The 17,248-nt window shown below is 39.9% G+C and overlaps 1 protein-coding gene across 1 annotated transcript in view; it reads right to left on the bottom strand.

The window, feature by feature from the left end:
* The window catches only part of LOC124259615 (atrial natriuretic peptide receptor 1-like), a 77,414-nt gene that overhangs the window by 6,251 nt on the left and 53,915 nt on the right, over nucleotides 1-17,248 (bottom strand). Inside the window, 11 exon segments of the mRNA XM_046693784.1 lie at nucleotides 675-849; nucleotides 6,570-6,638; nucleotides 7,917-8,040; nucleotides 9,365-9,505; nucleotides 9,841-10,015; nucleotides 11,410-11,559; nucleotides 12,590-12,755; nucleotides 13,436-13,612; nucleotides 14,248-14,433; nucleotides 15,230-15,338; nucleotides 16,049-16,130. Of these exon segments, the coding sequence (XP_046549740.1) occupies nucleotides 675-849; nucleotides 6,570-6,638; nucleotides 7,917-8,040; nucleotides 9,365-9,505; nucleotides 9,841-10,015; nucleotides 11,410-11,559; nucleotides 12,590-12,755; nucleotides 13,436-13,612; nucleotides 14,248-14,433; nucleotides 15,230-15,338; nucleotides 16,049-16,130 (1,554 nt within the window).

Here is a 17,248-nt window from a genome sequence, read left to right as displayed (position 1 = left end):
CTCAAGAACCTTGTTGGGACTGTTGTAAGTCTTGCCAAAAGCGTGATATCTGTGATCGTCTTAGCGTTAAGGCTGTTGTGACTCGATCGTCTTAGAATGTATTTCTATATTGGTGTAACGGAGCTACAGCTGCCTCACGCTACTACTGTTATAAGTGTGTTGTAATGTGTAGGGGTTCAGTTATGAATGTTGTAGCTTCACGAAGCGATGTAAGCTAAATGATAAGGTATGGGAATTATCATCAGTTCCTTAGTTTAAGACTGTCGTTCGTAAACTATGCGATATCGTCTTGGTGGCACGATTGCTACGACAGAGCCTAGGGCCCCGTTCCACAAAGCTGTCTTAAAGCTAAGGTGACCCTTAACGCCCTTGCTTAAACAGCGTCATCCGGTTATCGTGACGCTAAGATTACTTTGAGTAGCGAAGTCCAGATCCAGTGTCTTAACCACAGCCTGACTGTGATATTTTGACCCTTCTTCAGTGTAAAGTACAACCACGTACCCCAAACTGCTTTAAGTTAAGACAGAAGGATTTGTATATCTAGATTGACTGATGTTAAAGTGTTAAAGCTGTGTTACAGTGAAGTTTTGAACTCATTCACTAAACTATAACTGTTAATGGTACTGTTACTCTTCAGCATCATTGCTGAGTGATGGACAAAGTCAGCACCCTACCGCTGTGGATGCCAATCCGCAACTGCAGCTGTTTTTCAGGTATGTGTCTTATAGTGAAGTGTTTCACAGAGCTCAGCAAATCCAGCGCCATCATAGCCACCTCTCCAGCATGCCGCATTCCGTTAGAAACCGGAAGTCCGCTCACCACCATGTAGGCATCGCCAATAGTTTCCACCTGGAACCAAAAACATATGTGTTTGAATGAGTGAGTGAGTGAGTGAAATTTAGCGATGCCGTGACAATATCACAGACGGTGGCACCAGAAATAGTTTTCACAACATTGTGAACATTTAGGAAATCGCTAAGAGAATGCTTTAATTGCTAGGATACCCGTCTGCTACCGATGGAGAAGTGAGTGAGGTGGTATGGCATAGTCAATAAGACTCATTATAGTTGTTGTTAGTTTGCGTGACAAATACAGTCAAACGTGTTTGTGTCGAAGATGAAAGGACCTACCAAAATACTTCGACGTTTCCGATGTTCGACACAAACCCAAAATGGTGAGTAAATAAGGAATACTCAGAGACCAGGCTTTTACATTGAGACAAGAATACCTGCGACACACCGATGTTTGACTGTATTTTGCTAAAGTGAGTTTAGGCCCATAACCAAACTTATTCTGACAACTTCAAATATTCACCAAGGATAAACCCTTTCCCAACATTGATCTCAGAAAAAGTCAACTTTACTTACTTTGGTGCTTTTGGAAGAATCTGAACCAAATGCCCTGAAAATAGCCCTAAGCTCCCTGTCTATTATGTTCCTTTAAGCGTTTCCCTTAATTGCACTATGATTACAGTGAAGACAGCTGGATGAAACACAAACATGCTGAGTAAAATAATAACATTAATGGGCCGACCTACTCAAGTGTAACTTAGTTCGAGGGCGAGTTGGTGCTGTTCTAGTTCACCACAACCTGATCAGATTACAAAAACACACAACAAAACAGTTTCCATAAGAGTAGTCACAGAACGGATCCAATTAAGTCTCAAGGCCAGAAATGTTTAATGTTTTCACATAGTCCAATGGTTGATGTTTCCACACAAGGACCATATTTATAACGTTTTTACCAAAATGATTGTTGATGAATTTTTTTAACCAAACAAAAAGTATATAAAAAAATCCATATGAAACCTCTTTCAAACACATCAGATGTGTATAACAATGGCATGCTAGGAATTGATTTAGGAACATGCAACATATTAGCACTAATCGTGATTATTGAATCTGATGTCATGTTTATCTTACTCCCGAGAGCATCATTAGACCCCATTATGTACAGGTTTACAGTGGGCTCATGTGTACTAATGCATTTACACAGTGTGTCTTTCCGCTCTATTTGTAACATGTCATTCGGTCAATTGATTGATTGACTGTCAAGAATGTTATTTAATTTTAGATACTACGAAAGCCTAATGGTTCCACATCGGCAGTATAAATCTATTTTTAAAATCGAAATTCCTCATTATTTCATTTAGAGAATATTTCTTCGAAGTTTTCGTTGCTTCTTTCATATTCGCGTTATTTATATTATTTTTTTCAAAGTTTCTATTTGTTTCGTTATTTCGAATATTTTCTCATAACTATGATTATTTTCTCGTTCGTATGTTTAATAAATACTCGAACATTTCAGACAATACTCGAAAATATTCAATTAATGATCGAACCTACTAAGAAAAATGAAGAATGTTAACTGCGGAAAAAACAGCAACAAAAACAACATTTCTGTAGTTTTTCACTAACTCATGCCGCAAATAAAAACATGAAAACAACACTTAGTATAGAAAAATAGGTGTAGCCAAAATTAAACTCCTTGGCTACTTCCATAAGAAATGATGTTATTGCAGTAACTATATTTTCGTTCTGTCTACACAAGTCACCTTCCAACTATACCTCATTATCTAACGTATAAATCCGTGTATGCAACATACTTCTGTCTACCTGTAAACAAGGATGCAGACAAGGTGACCCAATACCAGCCCACTTTTTATCGATTTTGACAATTTCCCTACCCAGCTCGGCCTGATGACAATTATAAACCGTGTGCGCCAGGAAATGACCAATCACCTTTATGTGACGAAACAAATTCGATATGGCATTAAAGGAAACAGAGCGGTGAAAATCGATACTACTTACAGAATAATTGATAACATTAGACAAGAACCATTGGTATTGGTTTTGATTGTGCAGGAGTAATTTCTAAATTAAGCCGTCGAAACATTTGTCATCCGATATCAGCATAAATCATCGTCGACGTCATTGTGAAATTCGCGGCGATTAATATTATTTACATTGTACATGTTAATTGCTGGTAAAGTGGTGATCCCTGTTTAACCATGTATAATAGATGTTCCATATAGAAAATATATAATGTCAACACCCCAGAGGATAATCAGTCCCAGAACAGGTCCATAAGGCGTGAAAAGCAAAAACGTGGTGAGAAATATTTGAATCGATCCCTTTAAATCAGTGATGACACTAGGCGTTCGCTAAAAGGGGAAAACGTTTCAATATTTTTCTAACCGAAAAACATTGGATCGATATTGTCTAGTACTTAGTCCCAATTTGTTTCGGATTTTGTTGGTGTATTTTATATTAAAATGAGCTAATGAGGCTGGAGTTTTCTCCGGGAATATGTATACCTCATGAAATAGGTTATATTGTGCTAGTATTGTTTGCTGATAACTTCTTTGAGTGGCATTTTAGAAGTTGGGAAGTACAATATAGAACAAACTTTATGGATAACAACTTCTTTTTATTCGTGAGTGCGACGTTTCGATTAAGATTCTTGTACCGTTGTCAAGCATAATGGAACATGAAGAAGGGGGAACTATATATATGCTGGATGTAACAATGTAACAAAGAAAACAACATAATTAACATAATTGGCGAGGCAGAAAGCTGATGAAGCCAGAGAGTAGGCAAAGGACAGGCGTGGAAGCCAATGATGTACAAATAATAATGAGATGTTTATACAGCAGAGTTTATACAGTAGATTGGGCTTGGTGGATGAGTGCATCATAAGCGGATGGAAATGAAATATCCTTGGTCTCGGTTGATGGTGGGCTTTTGGCGTTTGATGTGGATGGCTTCGGTGAGCTTGCGTTTAGTGAAGTCTGTTTGTTTGTTAGAGAGAATGGTGATGTCAGACCACTCTATTTGATGATTGGGGCTTGCTTTGATGTGGTCGGAAATGGCTGATTTGCTGTCGGAATTGGTAACAGAGGTCTGATGTTCTTTCACTCGGGTGTTGATGGGTCGGGACGTTTCGCCTATGTAGCTCTGCCCACAATCACAGTTTATTTTATAGATGACACATTTTGGGTTGTTGTTCTTTACGGTGTCGGGTAGCAGTTTGCTGATGATATTGTATAGTGTTCCATTAAAATCTTTCCGGTTTGCAAAAACTGCTGACTCACGGCCAAGTGTAAAGTTCTTATTTTCCAGGAAGGGTGTTATTTTCTCTGAACATGGACATTTATCATTCAAGATTAGATCAGAAATATATGGGATAAATGACAAAAGCAGCCATACCTATTTATTAATTAGTTAAGCAAAATAAATGATAATGGTTATTACCTGTTTTGGGTATGGCGAGGAAATTTGGCAAATGAAATATTCATACACTATATTTTAAAATGTTCCTGTGTTATAAAGAAAGGCTTCTTATAAGGTTGATCTTGGCGAGTCTGGTTGTCTAGCTCTGTTTGTAGCTAGCCAATTCGGGTACTTCAGTATTTGATAAAATTATTTTAAATGGAATCATGACGTAATCCCTAGCAAGGGTATTAATTCATTATTATTATCATTATAGCAACTTGGTTTAAACATATTTATTTCCAAAAGAGGAACCGGATTGGTAAACAAGCAGTATGGTGCTTATATGAATACCGCTCCGGAATACAGATATATTATAGATATAATAATCGTACGGAGAAAAACATGATATTAACAAACGATAAACAATAGCTTTCTTGAAATGTAACTATCATAAACTGTAATATAGCCGCTTTTAATGTTAGAACCATTAGTGTCGGAAAATACTTAATAGTAAGTGCAATTTCGTTTTTATATTACAACACAAATCTGCCTGACAGTTCAATGAAAGAATGGATAGATTCTAATAATTCAAGATTACCTTTAGTAGATCCATGAGCGTGACCGTATAGTATTGTTTTGATGTCATATCCTTTAGTATAGAAGTGCATTTTATGTCTTATGTCAGTGTAATTAGCGCACGAAAAGAAATAGTGAATTGGATCTTCGTAACAGTAGCCACAAGAACAAGAGGGATTTGAAGATATAAATCGTTGATATTTATGTGCGTTTAAATCGCTGCAACCGAGCCTGAGGCGTGAATGGATAATCTGATAGCAACTTGACGGTAATGGTAATATAATTGGCATTAAGATGTACGATATGTGCTATTTTTTACTGACCTGCCAATGTCTGGCTTGAACAAAGGTGTCCAAGACGGAATATATATATTCATGTTTAAAACGGCCTCAATCAATATGTACATCAAACATTTTAACGGATTATACATGTATTAAGCCTTATTTGTAACTAAAAGATAAAGCAAAAATCAGGGCACGCTAATAATATTCATAAAATGCCAGTTATTTGCTATTAAAGGGACGTAGGAGATATTATAGATATTAAACCTCACATGAAAACCACTCTGACACCTCAATTATGCTATGGGCCACTTGCCATTACATTTTCACTCTCTTACTTTTTAAAACTTATCTAAAATCCTGAAAAGGCATTAATGATTGTTCCAGAAAATTACGTTCCAAACCCGTTGTTTAGAATGAAAATAATAACTATCTATTTCTACAGGAATAGACTAATGCGAAAATAATAAAACCGAGGACTGTGAAGAAAGAGTGTGAAAAGGTCGAAGAATCAATCAAAATACCGTATTTGAACTGACACTCGCAGAACAAAGCATACAATAAAACCTGTTTTCATTTCCGAGAAATCATTAATACCTTCTGGCATGTAAATATTCCACTTGAAAAGGCGTGTTCGTTATTTGGGGACAATATATAAGACAACGTCCGACTGCACTCAACATTGCCGACGACCAAAGTCTGATTGAACTATTGTAGATGAACATTGAAGTAGATCATAAATGATAGAAACTGGGTTAACAAAATAGAGTCCTATTAGGGATTTTATACAAAGCTATTCCGCTTCATTAACGGGGATACTCTTTGTCGCCTTTATATTGAAAAATAATTATCAGTACAATAGACTGTAGAATCTGCTAACAACACATAAACAAATTATGGATAACTTTACAATGACATAAGTAGGTCAATATTTTTTTATGATGACATTATTTCCTGTTTTAATATAAAAAGTTATATACTATTAATTTATCTAATCTTCAAGAAGATATAGGTTGAAATGATATCACGGATAATCGATTTCCCAGAAACATTTCCATTAATATAAATAAACTAAATCTCCACAGAATAAATGATCGACAATATTTTCAAATAATTTCTTTGTGAAAACGTCAATACACTTAACCCGGTACATTGCTTTCACGTATCTCTTGATAAATATGTCGTCAAATGTATTATGTTTTAATTCAAAACTGAAATGTAATATCCCCTTAAAGAACAGGGTGAATTTTATACACTGAAAGATTTATCTTCCTCAAACCAATAAACATGATAAATTTTGATGTTGTTGAGGAGATCAGTATATATATTTTAAATATATACACAACAAAAAAACTATTATACTCTTAACATGTACACAATATAGACGACCGTTGATGAAATACAAAACTTAATTAAATTCCACAAACCGTCATCATGCGTTTAGCAGAGATTTCTTATAATAAGTTTTGACTCAAGGCCAAAAGGGATTATACCGTACCTTGTACACGTCATAGGTGTCGATGATGTTGTCAAAGCAGGTGTAAAGATCGTTCAGGAAGTTGACAACCTTCAAAGACAAAATACAATTCGTCGTTTAGACTTGTTGATTTTTCAAAATGTTGGATTAAACAAACACAGCAAGGTTATGTTAATACCGCCCCCTCTTCCAGACTACAGTTGACTACGGGAGTTGACTTCGTTATGTCCGTAGTCCGTTAAACGCACTTCGACTAAGACATACAGAAAATGGTCGGAACCAGACGCTGTTCGACATATCCACCAGTTCTGTATCAGTCTATTCGTTTTAAACGTAGTTTGACAAGAAACTTGGTTTGACTAAGCAGATCACTTTTGCAGAACAGACAGTAGGTACACAGCTGCACACTATCCAGTTGTACAAATTGGCAATAGATTTTATGAGACACAAAAAGAGGGGGGCGAGTTCTAGAGATGGAATACAACATGTTGATTAAAAGTCAATCTGGTCCTCTTTGTTGTTATGATGAGTAGAAGAAAAATATTTCTTGTATGGAATTGTTTTTGGTTTAGGTTTGTTGTTTTACGCTGCACCCAGCAATATTCCAGCTATATGGTGGCGGTCTGTAAATAATCGAATCTGGACCAGACAACCCAGTGATCAACAGCATGAGCATCAATCTTGGGTTACGATGACATGAGTCAACCAAGCCAGCGAGCCTGACCACCCGAACTCGTTCTTCGCCTCTTACGACAAGCTTGGGAGAACTGAAGACCAATTCTAACCTGGATCTTCACGGGTTTCGAAAGGAATGAGAACAGATATTCGTCGACAGAGATTAAACAATAATATACTTTTTATGCACATTGTGTGAGTAACGCATGTTAGCAGTAGGCGAAATCATGCGTATTTCTCGCTCACGAACACCTGATGTGACCCTTATTTTCAATGGTCTGTTCATAGGTGTGCCGTTATTTAAGTTTTTGCCACAAGTGGAATCAAATTCGGCAGAAAATTGAGACTGGTGATCTGGCGTTCGACGTCTACTGTTCACAATTTTGATTTGCTCACTTGAGGAACCGTTATCGTTAATAGCAGTTTCCCAAAACACGTGATAATGTGATAACCACCGCGACCACAAAAATTCCACCATTTACACTCATCACAGGGATGCACATGGTCCGGGGTCTAAACTATGAGTTGTCCGACCTTTTCGGTCCATTTTGTTGGTTAGGCGGCTGACTTTGTATGCTGGCACTCACTCACTCACTCCACGCTGTAAGTTATAACATTTTCATTTATTTGGAAGACAAAGAAACAGCAAAGGAACAAACAGACAAAAAATTTGGTACAGAATAGTTTACAAACCTGGTACGGTGTGCTACTGGCTGCAAGTGCGGTGAATCCTACGATGTCTGAAAAGAAAATGGTGACGGAGCCGAAAGATTCCGGTTCGACATTCTTCCCCTTCTTCAGGTTCTCGGCGACAGATCTAAGAGTCGAGAATAAGAGTCATCATGTAACGATACAGAGACATCACTGGTTGCTGCAGTTCTGATTGGAGAATCGAGAAATGCCGAATGTATATGAAGTTATGTCTAAAGTACCAAAGAGAAAATAGAAATGTTTCGTCTCATTTGCAAACGTTTACACATCAACGCCAGGCAGTAGGAGTAAAAGTCACGCACTACATTCCCATGTCCGAAGCATCTTGATTTACCTGAATAACATTCTACACAACTGTGTAAATCACCTAGATCTAACTCCACAGAGCTTTGTGACTCACATAGATAACATTCTATACAGCATTGTGACTCACCTGGATAACATTCAATACAGCCATGTGACTCACCTGGATAACATTCTGTACATCCTTGTGACTCACCTGGATAACATTCTTTACAGCCATGTGACTCACTAGGATAGCATACTATACAGCCATGAGACTCATCTGGATAACATTCTGTACATCCATGAGACTCACCTGGATAACATTCTTTACAGCCATGTGACTCACCTCTGGATACACTGTGTAAATCAGATCCTGGATACATTCTACATGACTCTATACCTGGATAACCATGTGACTCACCTGGATAACATTCTATACATCCTTGTGACTCACCTGGATAACATTCTGTACATCCTTGTGACTCACCTGGATAACATTCTGTACAGCCATGAGACTCACCTGGATAACATTCTATACAGCCATGAGACTCACCTGGATAACATTCTGTACAGCGATGTGACTCACCTGGATAACATTCTGTACATCCTTGTGACTCACCTGGATAAAACTCTGTACATCCATGAGACTCACCTGGATAACATTCTGTACAGCCATGTGACTCACCTGGATAAAACTCTGTACATCCATGAGACTCACCTGGATAACATTCTGTACATCCATGAGACTCACCTGGATAACATTCACCTGGATAACATTCTATACAGCGATGTGACTCACCTGGATAACATTCTGTACATCCTTGTGACTCACCTGGATAAAATTCTGTACATCCTTGTGACTCACCTGGATAACATTCTGTACATCCTTGTGACTTACCTGGATAACATTCTGTACATCCATGTGACTCACCTGGATAACATTCTGCACATCCTTGTGACTCACCTGGATAACATTCTGTACATCCTTGTGACTCACCTGGATAACATTCTTTACAGCCATGTGACTCACCTGGATAACATTGTACAATGCTCTGAGACTAACACTCTTCGCAACAGCATGACACCTGGTTATGCACTTCACTGTGACTGAACCTTATAACATTCTACACGAAACAATGACTCACCTGGGCAACATTCTACACAGCAACTCCTCGGTCTTCTTCTTCTCTTCCTCCAGCTGGTTGGTCCTCTCATCAACCAACTCCTCCAGATGGTCCGCGTAGTTGGATAACATATGTACCATCTGGTCCACCAGACTCACCACCCTGAAACATGTCGATCTTGTGCTGTACAAAGGAGCATCCATGGCCGGTGGTTTACATGAGTACTGAGTTGGTTTGAGTGTGTGCGTGTGCGTGCGTGCGTGCGTGCGTGCGTTAGTTTTAGTGGCCATTTGTGCGTGAGTGTCAATGTTAGTATGGAAGTAGGTGTATGTGTGTGTTCGTGTGTGTGAATGAGAGTGTTGGTAGGAGTTGAGTTGTGTTGATACGTTTGTACCACAAATCAATTCCCAAAATATTAAAGTGTCGGTAATAATAATAATACAGTGTGTTAATGGGTGCATGTGCGTGCGTGCGTGAGATAAGTACATGACACTTACTTTCCCTTATTGAGTTTCTTCAGGCTGTATTCTATGGTGGAGAAGTTGGGTCTAAATGCAGGAATCTCCTCCCAGCATATCCTCATGAGGTCCAGCATGGCGTCAGGAGCATCCCCACCCTCCACCACCGGTCTGTAGGGGGGGTGCTCTGTCGTCTTCACACGAGACACTATATCTGGAAGTAGGAAACGCAGTTGTAACTGTAGCGAGGTACACTCAAGACATATGGTTATTGTGTACATTTTGGTCAATTTCGTCTCATACCACATTGACTGTACGACACATGACTTGTGATGGTGGATATCGTCTCACGCCTTATATCATCTTATACTACAGTGAGAGTATGACACATGAACTGTGTTGGTGGATATCATCTTATACTACAGTGAGAGTATTACACATGACCTGTGTTGATGGGGGATATCATCTTATACTACAGCGAGTGTATGACACATGACCTGTGTAGATGGATATCGTCTCATACCACATTGACTCTGCAACACGTGTATTGGATATCATCTTATATGACAGTGAGTGTATGACACATGACCTATGTTGATGGATATCGTCTTATACTACAGTGAGTGTATGACACATGACCTGTGTTGGTGGATATCATCTTATGCTACAGTGAGTGTATGACACATGACCTGTGTTGGTGGATATCGTCTTATACTACAGTGAAGGTATGACACATGACCTGTGTTGGTGGATATCATCTTATGCAACAGTGATTGTATGACACATGACCTGTGTTGGTGGATATCGTCTTATACTACAATGAGTGTATGACACATGACTTGTGTTGGTGGATATCGTCTTATACTACAGTGAGTGTATGACACATGACCTGTGTTGGTGGATATCGTCTTATACTACAGTGAGTGTATGACACATGACCTGTGTTGGTGGATATCGTCTTATACTACAGTGAGTGTATGACACATGACCTGTGTTGGAGGATATCGTCTTATACTATAGTGAGTGTATGACACATGACCTGTGTTGGTGGATATCGTCTTATACTATAGTGAGTGTATGACACATGACCTGTGTTGGTGGATATCGTCTTATACTACAGTGAGTGTATGACACATGACCTGTGTTGGTGGATATCGTCTTATACTACAGTGAGTGTATGACACATGGCCTATGTTGGTGGATATCGTCTTATACTACAGTGAGTGTATGGCACATGACCTGTGTTGGTGGATATCGTCTTATACTACAGTGAGTGTATGACACATGATCTGTGTTGGTGGATATCGTCTTATTCTATAGTGAGTGTATGACACATGACCTGTGTTGGTGGATATCGTCTTATACTACAGTGAGTGTATGACACATGACCTGTGTTGGTGGATATCGTCTTATACTATAGTGAGTGTATGACACATGACCTGTGTTGGTGGATATCGTCTTATACTACAGTAAGTATATGACACATGACCTGTGTTTTTGGATATCGTCTTATGCTACAATGGCTGTGCGACACATAGTGTTCGGGGCATATATAGTCTCATATTTTAACAGATCCCTTGAGATACATGCGCTTTTAAGTGACATTACCTTTTGGGTTCAACTGAGAATCTCCATAGGGCCCAGTCCTTAGAATAAGTTCTTGGAGCACTATCCCAAAAGAGAATGTATCGCCTTTTTTGCTGCCCTTCGGAAATTCTTCAGGATCCCTAAGTATTTCAGGGGCAGTCCACAATTTCTCTGAAAATAGCGTTAATATACTATGGTTAATATATATTATATATTATATATAAATATATACACGTAAAAATGATCATATTCTTCAAAACGTCCATTGATTTCCGTCAGACATTTCGGTGGCGTTTCAAGTAGCTAGCAGTGATACATGGTGGAATGAAAAACGACATTTAACATGTCGACATATTGATAATAGTGTATGGTGTTTTCCTACAAAATCAGTTGAGTTATGTCGCCTTCAGTGATCCGGTCCTGGACATGACGGGCGAACACTTTCCCCACTAGGCTACCCATCCGACCCGGCCTCCTCTGAAGTCTATTGGATATAAAGCTGAGGTCGTTGTTACAACACCCATGGTTGTCCATAGAATAACATTGCATGGAACAAATAAATAGTATAACATTTCCACAACGTACAATGCAACCTCGACAAGGTGTTATACTTATGATTTACCGAAACGTAAAATATCCCAGGACGCACAGTACGACGTTACAAAGACGTAACTACAACGTTGTGACGTGAATATAACGTATCACAATGTCAGCCCACAAACATGTGATATCGTTGTCTGGACCTAACATCATAACACTGTGGCGATGTAGAATAACACGTAAAACACGTAAGCACAACGGCACATGTGATGGCCCTAAATGTTACTCTCGCCGGTAGAGTGAGTGAGTGAGTTTAGTTTTACGCCGCACTCAGCAATAGTCCAACTATATGGCGCGGTCTGTAAATAATCGAGTCTGGAGCAGACAATCCAGTGATCAACAGCATGAGCATCGAACTGCGCAATTTGGAACCGATAACATGTGTAAATCAAGCCAGCGAGCCTGACCACCCGATCCCGTTAGTCGCCTCTTACGACAAGCATGGGTTACTGAAGGTTCATTCTAACCCGGACCTTCACGGGTCTCGCCGGTAGACGTACAGAAACGTATGACGTGAATAGTCAATCCATTCAAAGAATAAAGACATAAATCAAGGTTTTACGACATTTACCACACTTATTAATCCCCGGTGCCCACTTACGGTAAAATTCTGCGTGCTCCCCATCCTTGTTAGAACGTTCTCCCTCCCGGAAGTAAGGCATGGCCATATCCGCTATCCGGCATGACCAGTGTCCGTCCACGAGGATGTTGCTAGTCTTGAGACGGCCGTGACATTCCACAGGAGAGTGATGGAGGTAGATCATGCCCTAAACATGGGCATCAAGTCTTTATATCACTGACATATGTATCAATGGAAGACAGGGTTATATCAATGTTTTCTTAATCTGTGTAGGCACCATACGTGGATTTCATCAGAATGATATACGTTTGAGACAGATGATTTCCGGTTTTCCACCATCATGAAGGGATCAACCTCTGTTGACTGTCAAATGTTGTACCGAGCACTGATCTAATAATGCCTCCCTCACGTGATCAGACATTTGTCACGTGTCTATCTCACGTGGTACCGAACAATCTTCTTTTGTCCATCTCAGATGTTCTAACACTGGTCTAAGGTATATCTGAAGTTGTACCAAGAACTTGTCTACTGACTGTCTCATGTGGTACCGAACAATAGTTGTGTTCTATTGTCCATCTCAGATGTTCTGACACTGGTCTAATGTATATCTGAAGTTGTACCGTGAACTGGTCTATTGACTGTCTCACGTGGTACCGAACAATGTTCTATTGTCAATTTCACGTGATCTGACACGGGTATAAGGCATATCTGAAGCTGTACCAAGAACTGGTCTATTGACTGTCTCACGTCAGTCTCTATCACTATTTTCTGCCACATGTTGTACCTGGAATTGATACGTAATTTTCGATTAAATGATCAGACATTGACACAACCTCCGTAACCCTTGGCAACCAGCAATGAGCGTACCTTCACTATATCAGAGGCAAAGGAGAACTTGAAAATCCAGTCCAGTTTGATACGTTCGTTGTGCAAGACGTCCTCGAGACTCCCTTTTGGGCAGTACATCCAAACCAGACACAGCTTCATCGGCTCCATGCACACACCAACCAGTTGGTTTATATTGGGGTGTTTCAGGTTTCGTATCTGTAACCAACAAACAAATTGAGTTTGATCGAACTGACAAGTGTCAGATCTGGTATCTAGGACGTTATGGCATTTATACGTTCAGACACAGAACCGGTTTCATCCTTCACACCGTCACACAGGTATCTATTGTGCAACTGGGTAGTGGTGATGCGTCCGTGGAATCTTTCCAGTCCCAACTGAAAACTTTCCTTTTTAAACAAGCTTCTGAACTTTAATCCTTTCTTCAATCACTCTATCTTTAGCGCAAAAATTGCCTTATCTTTGATTTCTGCGCTATACAAGAAATGTTACTATTATTATTATTAAGAAGCTCTACAGTCCTGGATTCGATTCATAAATCCGTAGCCAAATCAATTATCTGAGTTCTCCGAAATGTTACTGATTTAAGACGGACAAACTGATATTGTTTCTGAATGTATGGGGCAAGTTGCAATTCGTAGTGTACACCTTCGTGTAACCGATCTTTAGGGGTAAATGATAATATTTCGGTTTGGTGTGGGAAAGGACAACAAGTGTCAGTGTTTCCCGTCGTGGAACTGGTGTAAGACATCTCTGTCAATGCTGTCCTGGGTGAAGGCTAGAATTTTCTCGCAGCCCAGCACATGACGAGTGCTAACTGTGTGACTACTTACTCGGTTTATCTCCTGAATAACGTCCTTGGTTAGGGCCACGTAAGACTTGTGGATGGTCTTCAAGGCCACTATTTGACCATCGTAAAGTGCAGTCCTGGAGAATATCTGACCTCCTCTGGAGTCAACTGTCGTACCACTGTCGACTGAGGGAACAGATAGCTTGGACCCGTGCATCCCAAATGTTGCCTGGAAATACCAACAGCCTGTACAAGACGTCCATATACACACGGAGGTGAGGTGTGGTGAAATGGGGTTTAAATATACACAACAAGCGACGTTCATGCACATATGTGTGTGTGTGTGTGTGTGTGTGTGTGTGTGTGTGTGTGTGGGGGGGAGTATGTATGCCTTTATGTATGCCTTTATGTGTCTGTTTACATAGTTTATGTATGTGTGAGAGAGAGAGTATGTGAGAGATGAGAGAGAGAGAGAGAGAGAGAGAGAGAGAGAGAGAGAGAGAGAGAGAGAGAGAGAGAGAGAGAGAGAGAGAGAGAGAGAGAGAGAGAGAGACTGTTTATACCGTTTTTATGGGGACCAGATTTTCCATAGTACTAGCCAACGGATATCGATATCGAACACAGCGTGTTAACTCCTTGTTTATCCCCTTAAAGCCAAGCTCCAGGCAGGGAAACAACAGATCCCATCATAACATATATTTGTATGACGTAGATCGAAATACCGACCTCCCGGGGGACGCTCTACCCATTATGCAAATCAGAACAGACAATATTACCTGTTAAGTTATGATCAAGTAATAAAATATAGTAATGTTTATATTCTGTCCCAAAATAAATCCCAAATATCCACTCATACACAGCTCGAATATTGAAAGGTCGGTACATAATGTTTAACATCAGAATTCAATAAACCAATCAATATTTGAAACCGGCGATAGGCCGATGCATATCTGCTATTACTTCTATTCAGTCTTTGATTATAATTTAATATTGACAGTGGGTGGATCTATTTTCCCGCAACACACTTTACTTATCATGCTTCCGTGGAAGGATCGGATGCCTTGTTTAACGGTCAGCTGGTCGGATGGGATCCTCCAGTCCAGTCTCTGCAGGTCAGCCTGTGCAATCCGGCGTCTGGAGAAAGCGGACACTACTATTAACATTCACCAGATTCAGTTCACCCAAATGATGATTCATAGATTGAGTGTGACACAAATTTCGTTATGTGCTCCATGGGAAGTATACCGTTCAAGAAGCCGTATTATGCTCCAGAATATTTACAGACACATTACCATGTGATTTCACTGATAACAGCAACGTGAAACCTAGCTCGCTCACTCACACACTCACTCACTCACTCACGCACTCACTCGCTCACTCACGCACTCACTAACTCACTCACTCACAACGTGACCTTTCCCATTCACCCATCGCAAATAGAAAGTTGGGTTACGCACAGAGACGGGGTGAAATGTTTAGCAATATAACCCCCAAAGTTCTGTGGTTTGTCTGTTTGTAGTTTAACGCCGCGCTCAGCAATATTCCAGCTATATGGCGGCGGTTTGTAAATAACAGAGTCTGGACCAGAAAATCCAGTGATCAACAGTATGAGGATCGATCAACACAATTGGATACGCTGACATGTGTCAACCAAATCTGCGAGCCTGACCACTCCATCCCGTTAGTCGCCTCTTACAACGATGGGTTGCTGAAGATCAATTCTAATCCTGATCTTCACGGGTGTCACAATTATTGTAGGGCACAGCAGGTGCCATGTATTGTTCGGGTTTTCGGCTTGACGAGCAGCCAGGTGACACCACCGTCCCTTAATGAGAGAATCTTACTTGCTGATGATGATCCCAGCAACGATGATGATGACAAGGGCGCCGCAGATGCCGCCGACACTGCCCAGGATGATGGCAATAGCTGTCAAGAGAGTTCAACAAGCATCAGAATGTTGACTCCAAAGACATAATACCACATTAACGTTTAGCCGTGACAGAATGTATTTTAACTGTTCGAGATGTGAGGCAGTATATTAGTGAGTGAGTGAGTTTAGTTTTACGCCGCTTGTAGCAATGTTCCAGCAATATCACGACGGGGGACACCAGAAATGGGCTGCCTACATGGGTACAATGTGTCGAACCCGAAGGCGTGACGAGAAAACGCTTTAACCACTTGGCTACCCGACGGCCCCCATCAGTATATTAAAGAGGGTCTTTCAGAATAAAATGTATATATTGAAGTTAACATGGCGCACACACGCTTTTCGAAATTCTAACATGACGAAAGGGAAGCAAAATAGAGTAATGTATGTAATGAACACGCTTAAAACGAACTGATGGATATAACGAACCATTTCATGCTTGTTGTACATTATAGTCCAAATGTTTATTGCGAACTATGGCTATAGCGAATTAAAAATAGTGGTCCCTTTGAGTTCGTAAATGTATTTATTTTGAGGAACAAGAAGTTTCGGAGTATTTTCTCACTCCTTTAGTATGTAAATGAAAAACTAGGAAGCAGATAGCTATGTAAGTACATGTGAAACAACATCAGTGATAGATAACAATGGTGGGGACTTAACAAGGGAAGACAGTATATAATTCGTGTGCTGATTGGTAATGGCGGTGAATAAATAGAAGCCAGTGGTTAATCCAAGCGCAAATAATCCTGGTAGGAGATCTAGCACTGTAAGGTAATAAACAAAGAGGGAGAGATAATAGCACTCGTAATTTAATGTACTTCAACAGGTTTTGTGAGTGGTGAGTATATATGATGGGTTCCTGTCAATTTCAAACTGCAGTTGTTTTGTTTCTTAACTGACACCACTATCACTAACACGTGATCATTAATATATTGACCTGGTCAGTTTATGGTCCAGCCTAGAGGGCCCATGACCCACGGCACTGGAAAGACCAGTGGACAACAAATTACTGACCAGCTAAATATGATCTAGGCGCCTTGGTCCAAATCGGTATGAATAACACAGTTACGCATTCATAGCAAACAGCAGAAAAATATCTTTAATTATTATTCCCTTT

The sequence above is a fragment of the Haliotis rubra genome, unplaced genomic scaffold (genome assembly GCF_003918875.1).
Source record: "Haliotis rubra isolate DU_JTF1 unplaced genomic scaffold, ASM391887v1 Scf73, whole genome shotgun sequence".
In the NCBI taxonomy this organism is placed as follows: domain Eukaryota; kingdom Metazoa; phylum Mollusca; class Gastropoda; order Lepetellida; family Haliotidae; genus Haliotis; species Haliotis rubra.
Note: the sequence above shows the minus strand (reverse complement) of the source record. Positions and strands in the feature narration are given on the sequence as shown.